The sequence below is a fragment of the Triturus cristatus genome, chromosome 4_1, assembly GCF_964204655.1.
Source record: "Triturus cristatus chromosome 4_1, aTriCri1.1, whole genome shotgun sequence".
Classification (NCBI taxonomy): Eukaryota; Metazoa; Chordata; class Amphibia; order Caudata; family Salamandridae; genus Triturus; species Triturus cristatus.
In genome coordinates, this window is record NC_140585.1 from 747,940,775 (window position 1) to 747,954,983 (window position 14,209).

Here is a 14,209-nt window from a genome sequence, read left to right on the forward strand (position 1 = left end):
GAGGCCAGCGTCGGAGCTCAGGAGTCAGAGGAGGAAGGCCGGGGCAGCGAGCGGCAAGCAGAGTGAGGCCCGCAGTTATCTATCGTCTGTGGATATGATCACGAGCAGGCTTCCAGTCAGAAGTGGCCCCCTCGCAGCCGCCCGTGCCGGGACTCACCTCTTACGATCTCAGGCCCCACACCACCCGGACCAGGATCCAGTTCGTTCAGTTTTCGAAGCCGCTAGGGTCTTCAAAAGGCGTGCTGCAGGGCGCCCTGCTCCCCAGCCGGCAACATAGGCCCCACACCGCTCCGCACCCAGGCGACCAGTATGACGGCTCCGGACAGACAGGGAGCGTGATAGAGGCATCAGCCGGCGCAGCAGGTAGGGATCGTCAGTATTGTCAGCCTCTCAGCAGCAGCTGCGCGATGAAAGCTGCGGATTCCTAACGGAGTGTTCTGGTGTGTGGCGGTGCTCAATTACCGCACGGCCATCTTGGAGCCAGGCAAGCTCTGCCCCCCTCCCATGGTCACTTTGGGTCAAAGTCTCGTGAAGAAAAATAAGTGCAGCCTTCCAAAAATAAGTGCTGTTGAGCCCCGCCTTCTAGCACCCGTTCAAATGAAGCAGTGTTACTGGGATGTCTGAATAATATGTACCAGGACAATGGACTTCCTGGGATGTAGTAAATTATTGAAAATTAGGAGATTCCATTATTTAACTTAAAGGCTTAAAGATAATCTTAAGCAGCATCGTGGACGAAGAAAGTAAGACAACCTCTACTACTAAATACCAGGTTCCAAATATTTTATCCAAAAACTGATAGTTTGCATAAAAGGCCCCCATTCTCCACTGCAGCAACAGCACTTTAAATACTAATAGCCATATCCCCAGCACCGAAAAGGTTCCTGGCCTATAGTACAATGGTATAGTGTTGTGATCCGTGCCCCAAAGGACGTGTTGTTTGAAGTGTTAGTGGGAGAGGTGCACAACGGAATTTAAAGTGTACATTAGACCAATAACATTGTTGATAAGAGGATAGAATGTAAAGAATCTTTTAGTAGTGGGGTAGTAGGACTACTTAAGAGCATTTTCAGAAGACTATGACATTTCAAAAAACACATCAGCTAGAACTTGATAGAGATAAGAGTACATCACAGATATGTGACGCTATTACCCCCAAGAAATGGTTAACCAAAATGGCACCAATTGGTCAAATGGTGATAGAATGTAAAGATAATATTACTTGTAGTTTTGAATGTTCTATGCCAAGCTGTCTTTACGAATATTACTTGCATGTGGTGCAATCTAGACCACACTGGACTGTTCACATCAGTGAACACTTGATAATACCCGAACACCCCTATATAGAGAACATGTAAGAATCTCCATATGGCACCAATAAAGCAGTATCCTTGCCCGTTTACATGTTGCCAAAGCACAGCACACGCTGAGATGCCTCTTTCCATACTGGCCCAATAAAACATGCATTACCAAAAATGCCCCTTAGGGTGAGCACCCTCCAAGAAACATACATGGCATAGGTTTGAATCTTTGGTAAACCCATTCAGCCTTTCATCTTTCTCAGGTAAATAAATAAAATAACACCTATTCGCGCTCTGGGGACAATTCTGTGTGTCGTGTGCATATGTCTCTCCCGGACTGCTGTTGACGGGAGGCCTGGGCACACATTTACCATTTCACATAAGCAGTGAGAAGAAAATTCTTATGGGAATATCAAGACAAGTTTTAATGAACATCTAAATGGTTTTGAAAAGCTCCCACAGTCTCCTGTTAGGTTCCTAACAAAGTACAGTGGACAAAAAGCTTTTCATGCCAAAAAACCTCTTTTTAGTTATTTGTTCTTTTTAGGGCAGTAGTGTTTTATTTCATGGTGTTCCCTGATGTACGCAAGTCGCTTGCAATATGAAATGCAAGTTATAATTTGGATGATTATTTACTTTGTGGTAGATTGTTTCCTGGGAGACTGATGAGGAAATGCCAAATGTGGCCATCTTGTTACTTCCAAGAAAGAGCAGTGACGGTAAAACATCAAAGGTGAAAATAGATGAGTTATTGGAGCAGCAAGCGTTTACTTTATTTTTCATTATAAAGTGTACTCACTTCTGTTGTATATGGAATGTTTCACTGGCAGCACAGCAGCGCCTTCAGAATTAGATTAGTTCATAGTGGACTTGTGTACTTAGCTGGTGTTAGGTTTGTTTTTGTCAGCCATGTTATGCTACCTCTCCTCATTTGTATGTGCACAGTATACCATCTAATTTGCATAAATGATGTGACAACAGCGTGCTCCCAAACATGCTATGGATAAAGATAGCGTAATACTTTTCCCAGTAGTAGGGCATTATTGTGGAGACAGAAAGATGTCAACACTGTGTCTGAGACTGGGGAGAATCCGGCCTCCTAAAAAAGCCTCCTGGATGGAGAAAACACATGAGTAGCAGTATTTTAAATCTGTGGGAAAAGCCTCATGAAATACTTCAGCATTTTAAGGGAAAAGGATTTTCTGTAATAAAGCCTAGCAGTAAGGTTTGATGCAATTATAGGGATTGGATTTGAGGGGCCGAGGTGTGGTAAGAATGCATGCAGCTCTTCAACTGATCATGCTAGAAGCTCCGCCTAACTTTACTTTTGGCAGTACAAAGGCTGGAAGTAACTTCAATCCCAGATGTTTTTCACCAGACACTGACCAGGGCATTGACACATGGAGTCAATGTCAATGGGCTCCTGCCTGCCATACTCCATCACATACAGAGGACACTGGCGTAACGAACCTTGAGGGGGCCTCCCTGCAAAGCACCTGGGGGGCCCCCTCCGGGCTCAATCAGAGTGCTGTGCTGAGGGGGCCCCCTGGAGCTTGGGGCCCCCCGCACCGCGGGGGCTGCGGGGGGCCTTTGTTACGCCCCTGACAGAGGACATTACAAAAAAAGGCTCAGCAATGGGTCCAACCCTTTCAAAGCAGACGCAGACTGAGGGAGTCGACTTTTTGAACTAACAATAGTTTGGTCTTAAATCTTCATAGGTTGTGAAACGCCTTCACAGTCATTTATCATAAACTTTGGAGTATGACAATACAAATACCTTGGTTTTCATAAAGTGCTTGATTCTGCAGTTTTTTTACTTCTCTTTATTTCTTTATTGTTGCTGTAACCAAACAGACAACCATAAATTCAAGGCATCATTCCCCGCGGAGACGAACCACCTCGTGTTTCTGCAGTTGAGACTTGTTGTACCTCTACTATGCTTGTCTCACTGAACTATGTTAGTTATTGTCACAGCAGGGAGAGACATATTTATGTTCCCCGCACTAACAATCCTGAGGAACTATTGCGAAACCTACCTGAACCGGGTAAAATATTAATGACACCCTTGGGAATGCCAGCTTGTACTGTAAGTTCTGCAAACTTCAAGGCTGTCAGTGGAGTAACCTGAGCGTAAATACAACAAAGAGGAAACACTGTTACTTTGATAAACAACTGTGCAGTTCGAGTGTGACTTAAATGCAGTCAATCACATTTCTGTAGCTCTCACACAATACATACCATGCCCCCTGCCGCCCACTCAATGTTTTCTGCACTTAGATGGGTGGACGCAGAGGCTGGACACAATTATGAAGGCTTTTGGGACAATATGAGTAACTTGGCTTACTGGGAAATCTAGCACATTCAAGGCATTTTTCACAAAGCATCTATAACTAGACATATGGCAAATCTGCATATATTAGGGTATTTTAATTCAAATAGTGTTTATACGGGCCTACACCATATCAAAGTAAAGAATTACATTGAAAGATATGAGGAAACTAATATGACATTATGACTAGTTGCAGATGTGACAGGAAGTTAAAGTTGGAAACAACATTTATTCTTTCAGAGATGAGATTTCAGCTGAAGAAAAGGATTATACATTTGTGGCAGAGGTGACAGAGAAGATCATTCAGCCATTTTGAGCCCCACTCTCACAAATCTCTGTAAATTTACTTTCTTGCTCACTCATCGCTCACTATTCATTTTTGCAAAATGAGGCGGATACTACCAACATCTCTATGAATTTGGCAGAAACATCAGCTTCCTCCAGTGCCAGGAGGCTGTATCCACAAATGTCCCTCTATACCCAATAAAATTCACTGAAATGCATGGACAGAAGGTGCTTGAGTTACCTGTGCCGGCTTTAAAACCAGCGTGTTACCAGCAGCCAGGCACGCTGCACTTTTCCACGCCAGCATCATCAGGGGGTAATTCCACGGAATGACAATTGCACAAACACTAAAATGGACAAAGAAGAGAACATGTTTTAGCATCAACATTAAACGGAGTTACTTGTCGCAGTCACAGACAGTAAGAAAAGGTCTACTAACGGGCCATGCTGGGGTTTGATGAAGGTAACTAGAAAGGGGAGAGGAGACGTCCAACGTCATAAGGTCCAGACCAGACATGATCACACTCGACTTAAACTTTCACAAATATTATTTTCAGTTAATGTCCATGGATCGAATAAGCTACAGCTGCAGCCACAGCGTTATCAAGATCAGGGTGAATTTTTTGGGGATTAATTAATATGAAATACATCCTCTTCAGAGCATGGGTGGAGTGTGCCAACATATATTTTGTAACCATAAAACATTAAGGTAATAAGCAGAGTCTTACCCTATTGGCTCCTTCTTGGTAAATGTGAGGTTACGATTGGGACGGGCCTGGTTAATTGGGATTGTGGAACCCTAAAAGAATAGACAATTACAAAAACTTAGCACAAAGAGCATAATCTGAAATGGACATTATTAATTAAATCATAATAAGAAAAGCTCTGTTTTCAGTTTCAAAATACATATGCCTAAGACTGGAGTACACCCTTTTCCCAGGAACTCAAAACCAAACAGCAATATACCCACCTCATCATCAGACTCCAGGCGCTGATACTGGTCAGGTTTATGGTACATTTTAACTAATACACATAGAAGTCCATCGGGAATAAATCCAGTCTAAGTATCTACTTAATCGGATTGGAATTCATGTAATTTAGGTCTCTGTCGCTGATATCACAGAGGTATTTACCTTCAGTGTTTTTACTGAAATTGTTGGAAATTAAATCTGGTGGTCAAAAACAAATACCACCAGCATCAAATGAATAGAAGTTGGGCAGGTTGGAAACTCACCATCTAAATACGCAGTACTAGAATTAATGTATGTTCAGTAACAGTTAGTTTTGTCTCATTTTGATGAATTCTCAAAATGACGACACCAGACTGCTGCTGTGGGAACTGTCAAAATGAAGAAAACGGTTATCATAAAAATCAGTTAGAACAGTTGATGGAGCTAGCTCCCAACGTCTCTGATGATACCTCCTCTACCAAGAGAACTTTGCCTGGGTCTTTCAGCCGGTGCAGATAGGGCCTCAAATCCAACCTAAAACACTGGGCACTACTCTCTTCAGATGTGTCTTAAAGACCCTGGCTGCCTCCTCTTGCGCAAAATGAGCTTGGATGAGAAAAGTGAGCCCAACTCCCTCCTTGCAGGGTGGATGTCCCATGGTCGGTGTTGACGCAACCTGACGCTGATGGAGAAGGGGTAGAGGTCACATCATCCCTGAGAATACGCTATGACGCCAGACTCACGCACAGGGGTCTCTGCAGCCTGTAGAGTCCGGGGGGATGGGGGAGCTTTGACAGCTGATAAATTCAATTTCCCTTCTAGGAGATGGACGAGTCCTCCCTCACAAGAACGGACTGGAAAACGACACAACAGGACCTAAAACACCTGGCTCGTTGGCAGGTTTTATGCTCATCCTGCATTCTGCTGAGAACCACATACCTAGAGAGGAAGGCATGCGTCTCACGTCATATCCACCCTAGCTCACCGTACATGTCATGTATTCTCTCTGCCTGACGGAGAGTGGTTCTGGAAAAGAAACTGTTTTGATCTCTACATGAGATAAATATAACAACAACCCACTCAGAACATGACATAACAGAAGCTCCTCCTAATTTAAATAAAAAGAAGACAATCTACTGCTCACATAAATAACATTATTTTAGCTATGTACCATAATGTCCCGTTACTAAACATTTTTCATAGGGCATTTAGTACATATCAACAAAACAGTGTATGGTATAAGCATAGTGATTATGACGAAATGCACAATTTATTAATTTCCATCTGAAGTTGAAGATGTAAAATAAAATGGCCACGTGAGTCAAGTGGTATGGCCAGTTGGTCCACGCTCACTAAAATGAGGTCCACTGTAACGCCTGTTGGTTTCAGCACTGCTAAACACAAACACTGGCAGCATTAAGCCCTGTATTCACCTTACCTGAATTTTGTCACACCATCCAGCAAAGTATCTGAAGGTCTGCACAGACATTCCCACATGCGTCTTCAATGCCAGGGTGTACACCGCTCCAGAGTCGATGGCTTCAATTGTTGCCAGCTCCTCTTGGTGCGCCTCCATGAGGTCTGCGAGCCTTCACGGGCAACAGGAACATGCAGAAGGAAAGAAGAGCAGGTATTTACTTCTAAGTGAGACATATTGATCTAGGCAACACAAAAGTGAAGAAAAGTGTGAATATGAGTTACTGGTGAATACTCTGGGCGCATTCCATTCCATCACTTTTTTTTGCTTGTGTGCGCCAATCAGATTGGGAAGAATCATACCAAAATCAGTCAAGTCTAACCAAAAGCAACAATCCAGCTTGAGCAGCTACATAATGCTCCTTCTAAGCAGCAACAAAGGCAACTCCGGAGGCATACCAGCTTTTCTGGCCTCCTTGGCGAGCTGCTTCTTGAGTCAATAAGCAGCAGAACAATTACCAGGGGTTTTGAATTGTTTAGCCATTTCCATCCATCATAAATATGTTCTATCAAAGTGGTCTACCCTAAGTGGGAACAGTATGTCCAGGTGTGATGCCCCTGCTCGTTATGACCAAGGGACTCCAGTCTTACCTCACTAACGAGGACGACGACGCTCAAACATGTAATGGGGTGCTCGTGTTTCCTGGCCTTGCCTTGGTTTTTGGGGGCTTCTACAACTGTTTCAATAGAACTAGGACCCTTTGGACTAGTCCAAAGGAAAAGATCATCAATAACAAGAAAAAAACTATTGGACCAGAATAGGGGTTTCTTATTTTATCTAAAACGTAATATAACTATTGGTAATACTCTCTCTGGTGGATAATTTGTCGAGCTGCAGATTCATCACTTTTTGAATATACGAGGCTGTTAGACCGATTTTTCCCAGCAATTACTCCAGAGCATCGGCAGGCGGGGCCATTGGACCCCGAGGTGGCCTCACACTACCTCCAAAAGGGACAGAGTGGAGCCACATATAGTGCTGGGCCTGCACGCCGACATCAGTTATCTTTAACTTTTTTTGCACCTTTAGGCCTGGGTCAACCTACAGATTGGAGGTGACAATGTATCACATCTACATTGGGACCTTTTTTAACAATTACAAGTGTTCACTCCACAGACTGGGAGGGAGGGAGGGCAGTGAGGAATCTGCTAGGTAAGTAACTTGTTCTTATGATGGATACTTCTAACTGCAGATCCGTCTTTATTTGGATAACCATCCAAGCAATACCTCTCAAAAGGTGGAGGTTCTGAGGAGAAAACTCACAGTGGAGTGGACCCCCATTACAATGTTCTACTGAGCCTGGTGGGCAAAATGGCCCAATCTGTGGACTTGATTGAGGAGGCACCCGTGCTGGGTGAACCTCTGTATGGACACCCATTTTGCAGCCTAGGAGATGACCAAAAGAGAAACTTATCTTGCCAATGACAGTGAAGCAGCCTTGGTCTTTGTAGAACAAGCCTGAGGGGGCCCTTTGAGGGATCCTTCTTGACCAGGGCGTAGCATGTTTTTATACCCAGGAGATTCCACCTGGACAGGGTTCACTTCTTAACTGCTTTCTCTTTCTTGTGGGATCATATTGACTTTCCCAAACTTCCCTTCTTACTAAATGCTACATTACTTTGATTTTTAATCAAATAAAAAAAATGGAATGTTAGAGTCAAAGCCACAGGCAAAGGCCTTTATTTCCAAATATAAAAGTAATCCACTACTTACCTATACAATAACCTGCCTCTGTCCCTCGCATTCATCTTTCCCCACTCTCCATTTTCAAAGGCATCTTTTGCTGCAGCAACAGCCTTGTCTACATCAGCCACTGAACAATAGGACACTTTACAAATTACCTGCAATAAGAAAGCAAGTATTTTAGTAAGTAGTCAGAAACAAGTATGACATATGCATTGATGGTCATTGTCTTGAACAAGATGTCAATATTGAGATAAATTACAAAATATTGACATCAGTGCATGTTGCAACAGAGATTTCACCTGCAATGTCAGCATTACTTGAATATGGAAGCAAATATAGGATTTAAACTGATCTTCACCTAAACACCCCTGCACAGCAAGATCAGAAAAAGATCCAGAGGAACTTCATTTCAACCACACTCCTCCTTTGGACTAAGGTACTGTGCTGATTACCTATCACTAATCTTCTTTATTAAGAGTCTGGTCTTCCTCATCATGGTCCCAACATGAGCAGCGATTCCTCCGTCTGCAGAAAAGAAAGTCAATTTCCTCCTGTTCCCTCCCAGTTGTACTTTTCTCCCAACCTACAGAATAGGTATATAGGTATCAAGCAACAGGCTCTGGGAGGTAAAGCAGTGGAAAGGAGCCATGAAGGACTGTGACAAGGAAGACTGGACTTGAAATCATGGAAGATTAAAGGTACATAATTGGAATTTTAGCACTCCATCGACTTTCCTTTCGAAAATATACCAGGCAGCCCAACTGTACACCCACAACACAAACCAGACGGAAGCCAGATGACTGCAGCACATGAAGCTTTTTTTTTTTTTAACACACAACAACAAATTGTGGATTAATGCAGTGACTAAAGGTATCCCACAGACGGATTACCCTCCCTTACCAGTGGAACCGAACACGGTACACAGAGTCTTAGATTTGTAGAAGGAAATACTGCGTTTGAGATAAAATAAGAAACACCTGTTCTGGTCCAAGCCTGGTATCAGAGAATCCCCTGCAGAAAGGAAATTCAGGCAAAACACTGGCTGACATGAACAACTGCGAGACCAAGTAGACAAAAGAATAGATCAGCGAGAATAACCACCTTAACCATAATGAATTTAGGAAAAGGCTCCTGACACAACAAAGCTCCCAAGCCCTCGGTCATAACAAAATCAGGGACAAATCCCAATAGGGAACTGGTGAATGCACCTCGGGCCCACAGTTGGTTTTTGACCTCTCACATTTTTCAGAGTTTTACCATCATACATAGTTTCCCAGCAACTTATTTTGAAATACCCTGAAATTGCTACGTTCAAGATTCCTTTTGTTTCATCTTTGCGTTTGTAGCATTTCAGAGTCGAGATCAGGATCAGAGACTAAGATCTTACGTATCTCCCTAGAGAACTACCTATATAAACGAAGACGCAACATTGATACACTTAGGATAAAGATAACATGGATTAATTAATAACAATGTTAAATCTGATTAGTTATTGGAACACATTGGCGAAACCATACTCCCAAGGCGGTTTTGACGTCCCCGATTTTGAGCTGTATTACTTAAGTGCCCAGGCTCACTATGCCCATTACAGGTTCCACCCTCCAACATATAGGGCACATGTAGCAACCGAACACTGGCTCGCTCATCCAATCCCGGTGGACAGGGTAATAATGTCCAGGGTGGCACCACGAACCCTCTGCCCAAATTCAGTTGAATGCACAATTAAAGCTTAGTCCTGCGTTGCCCGTCGTCTTCACATTCCAGTGCTATATTCCCCGCTGCTCCCGCTCACTTATCATCCGAAACTGTCCTTATTACAGGAGGGTGTGTTTAAAAGAGTTAAACTTCAATGACGCATACAATGCTGGGGGGGATCTCTACTTGAACGGCACATTTCGTACGCTCCAACAAATGTGCTCAGATCCTCCGCCCACTGCCATGGAAACATTCCTCTATGTTCGCTTACGCCAAGGGCTTAAGGACTGCACTCCTTTATACCCTCATGAACCCCCAACGGTCCTACCTGTGCATCAAACACTGCGCGCATGTACCTCCTCCCACCTGGTTTCTATACTTTATCATAATCTTTATAACGGCGATGAGGCAACACCATGCGCTACTCGAGACAAATGGTCAGCGGAGCTGGAGATAGACATTACAGATCAGCAGTGGAAGTACTGCTGCATACAGACGGAGCAGGCTTCCTCTAGTAGTCGACTTCGCCTTATACATTATAAATTCCTACACCGCACCTATTATACCCCGGTTACATTACACAAATTTGGGCTAAGGGACAATAACAGATGTGATAGATGCCGGACGGAAGGGGCAGATTTTTTACACTTGGCCTGGGAGTGTTACTCAGTCAATACTTATTGGCAGCGGGTGTTTAGCGCACTGGAATTGATGATTTCCGCGACAATACAGGCCTCCCCTCTCTTAGCACTACTTGGGTATACTTAACAACTGCCAATAGCCTACCCTAAATTTGCATCATTTAACTTACTGTTGGCTCGACGACGAGTGGCCTGCAGGTGGGGGCATGGTAGTGCACCTAAATTTAAGGACTGGATTGAAGACCTGATATTCTGGCAAGAACAAACACACACATATGTCGATCTATTACCATCTCCCTCACGTCCACGAGATATTTGGGGTCCACTACAATCATACCTCCTGGCACATCCTGTTGAGAACTAGGGAGGGAAATTGGAATTGACTTGTGTTCAGTACTGTACAAAGCCAATGGTGGGATGGTCCTTGCTGTTCCCTCATGAACATTATCAATTATTACTTCAGTCCTCCGATATTGTAAGGATGTCATATATTATGCATCACTGGTGTGGACTACTGTGTATCATTCTTTATTGCCTATTTTTGTTGGGATAGTTCACTGCTGCTATACAGTTGAATTGTTAAAACCGTGCTTCATTTGACCTGACATGAAACATTGATGTAATGTGTATAGTCTTTCCTAACTGATGTGACTTATACCCTTTGTAAAAACAACAAAATCAATAAATAAAGTAAAAAAAAAAAAATCTGATTAGTTATCCTTCCATTATGTTTTTTGCAAACAAAGGGATAAAACGGAGCACTCCATGGCCCAATATATAAAGCTCAAAGAAATCCATAAGTGATGTGAAGAAGACTAAGGCTCTCAACATGATGTGGATGCTGTCCCGTGTGCAGCCTGCCTATCCAGTAAATGCCAATAGTATGAGGCATGGTATTTACCAGGTGCACAAACAGTGCACGACAGTGAAATTTTTACCTTGGAATGGTAGATAATTCAATAATCGCACATGTATTCCCCTGTTCTGAGTTGCACAAACTCAAAATACGCACCATCTTTCTGTAAGATTTGCACCAGGATATACCTGGTGAAAAAAACTCAGGCAAAAACTAGCACCACTAGCAGTTAAGCTGGAATACCAAATTGGACGCATCAGTATTTGTGCCCAAGTTGTAATGAAGGTTATAGACAACAGAAGCAACCCTGAGAACCTGAACCAGGGGCAAATGCTAGAGTCCTAACAAGGGTTCAAGGTAACAACACATATCAAACAACAAAACTTAAATCCTAACTAAATCAAACACATTGTTACAATTACACAATTAATTAGAAGAGAAAAAAAGGAGAAGGGAGGGAAAAGAAGAAGAGAAACAAAGAAATATGTGAGACCCATGTACAACCAAATATAAATTCATAGATAGGAATATGCTACTTACCAGTATGCATCTGTTCTTGGCATGTAGAGCTGCAGATCTATACACTTTTGCATAGATCGCCATCTGGTGTTGGGCCCAGTTGTTTGCAGTTTGTTTTTCTTCTTGGACAGTCTTTGGAAGTCACGAGTTCGGTGACTCTTCCTTCGGTCCGTACTGCGCATGGGCTTCGGCTCCATCCTCAGATTGTTTTTCGCCAGCAGGGAAAAGATGGAGCGTCGTGATAATAGTAAGAAACCCATGTGTGTTGTATCTAAATAAGAGAGACTGGAACGGATACAGGTAGCCGGGGAGGCGGGAGGGCGTGTATAGATCTGCAGCTCTACATGCCAAGAACAGATGCATACTGGTAAGTAGCATATTCCGTTCGAGGCATATGAGCTGCAGATTATACACTTTTGCATAGATTATATAGCAGTACCCAGCCCTAGCGGCGACCACCGGTATCCGTTGCAGTGGTATGAAATAGTGTCTTTAGTACAGCCTGGCAGGCGCGTAGCTAGGGGGGGGCGGTGGGGGCGGACCGCCCCAGGCGGCACTATTTTTAGGGCGGCCGCTCAGCACTGGTGGCCCGTTGCGGCTGCGGCGGCCTTTATAATTTATTTAGGGACAGACTTGACTGTCACTAAATAAATTATAAAGTCTGCCACGGCCGCAACGGCGCGCGCGGCGGGCGGCCCAGTTCAAAAGTTAAACTTCAAGCAGCGTGGCGAGTGCGCTGCGCACTGCGCGCACCTGACCAGCAGACCTACTTGTGCGCCAGTGCGTCAGCGCCTGCTGCAGTGCTGCCTTGCCATCATGACGTGGGTTCCGGTTGGCAAGACTAGAGCCAAGACTTCGTATTGGTCCGTCCCATTCCCAGCCTGCCTCCAGGGCCTCGCGATGAGAGCGTAGTGGTGACGCGTCACGCGCTTCACCACTACGCGTGAGGACCCAATTCTGTGCAGCACAGGTCGGAGTCGGAGAAAATGTTTGTTTATTCCTATTCCCCTTTCCTGACCCCTGCAGCTGCTTATCACATCAGGCTGTGACACAAAGTTCGACTAGTAGGTAAGAGAATGTGTTACTATTTTTTTTCTTTTAAAAATATGTGCAGGCCCAGCAGGACACATACTTCGTGTGCGCTTCATTTAAACGGTTTTTATCCTTCTCATGGCCGATGCAGGACACAATATGACAACGCAATTCAGAATGCCCAGATAACGCTGGTGATTAATTATCCTGCTGGAGAGCAATCGTTTGTCTGTTGGTAGTTTTTAAGTGCAGATGAACTGTATTTTATGTGGATAGCTCAGTGGGTTACTGCCATTGTCACAGAGATCCTTGTGTTACTTGCAGTTCAGAAGTTACAATCCTAATATAGGACAGTGACCAATGAACTGTCATCAAAGAGCTGCATACAAACATGAATGTTATAGTTTTTTTGTTTTGTGATATAGTTAGAGCTTCCTCAGTCTTTCATCATTCTAATGTTGCTAAAATGAGTATGTTTGAGCAGAGATACATTTTTATCAGTAAAGCTGACCCCCATGGAATACTCTTTTAAATCCTAAGGTTGTGTTTCCCCAAACCAAACCCTCTCAAAATATACTGCCCACCAGTATGGATGACATGTGATTCCTACACCTTGTAATCCTCATTGGCTTATGTGACATTCCCTGTAGACTGATTTACATACTTGTATGATTGATTGTCTCTGTATAATGTGTTTGTGGTGTAAAGTGCTGATACACTACACTGATATGAGTAGCGCTAAACAACAAATGCATATGAGAGAGGGGCTACGGAGCGATGAGGGGCACTGGTGGAGGGTGGCAGTGAGGGAATCTGAGGAGGAGGTAGTTGGAGGGGCTGTGGAGCGATGAGGGGCACTGGTGGAGGGTGACTGCAGAGCTCGAGTCGGGGTACCAGGCGGGTGGACGGTGTCCCCTCACTTATTTTAACGGGAGCTCGATTACTGGAGCAAATGGAGCCACACATTTACTCTTTGGTCTCTCTGGGGCGAGATTGGAGCTCATTCAGAACGCTGCTCACGTGCTGGCTTCTCTGATGCAATGGCATCTAAGGGGTGACCGAGGGGAGGCAATGAGTCTGATGGTGCAAGCCTCTTTCGTGACATTACTTCCTGTTGTGACGTCAGCGTCCCCCCACTTCTTTTTTTAGGACTTGTGCCCTGGGTGACAGTGAGGGAATCCGAGGAAGAGGTCATGGTGTGGAGGGGGAGCTAGGGTGAGATGAGGAGCACTGGTGGAGGGTGGTAGTGAGGGAGTCTGAGGAGGAGGTCATGAGGGGGGAGAGGCTGCAGAGAGATAAGGGGCACTGGTGGATGGTGGCAGTGAGGGAGTCCAAGGAGGAGGTCATGAGGGGGAGGGGCTATGGGGAGATGAGGGGCACTTGTGGCTTGAGGCAGTGAGGGAATCTGAGGAGGAGGTCACTAAGGGGGCCATGGAGG

General features: G+C 44.4%; 1 protein-coding gene across 1 annotated transcript in view; it reads right to left on the reverse strand.

Moving 5' to 3' along the window:
- LOC146855471 (mitochondrial 10-formyltetrahydrofolate dehydrogenase) overlaps positions 1–14,209 on the reverse strand; it is a 293,724-nt gene that overhangs the window by 41,943 nt on the left and 237,572 nt on the right. Inside the window, exons 12-16 of the mRNA XM_085653264.1 lie at positions 8,056–8,183; positions 6,304–6,454; positions 4,644–4,714; positions 4,157–4,262; positions 3,338–3,425 (exon numbers count right to left, since the gene is read on the reverse strand). Coding sequence (XP_085509390.1) covers positions 3,338–3,425; positions 4,157–4,262; positions 4,644–4,714; positions 6,304–6,454; positions 8,056–8,183 — 544 coding nt within the window. The remainder of the gene's footprint in view (positions 1–3,337; positions 3,426–4,156; positions 4,263–4,643; positions 4,715–6,303; positions 6,455–8,055; positions 8,184–14,209) is intronic.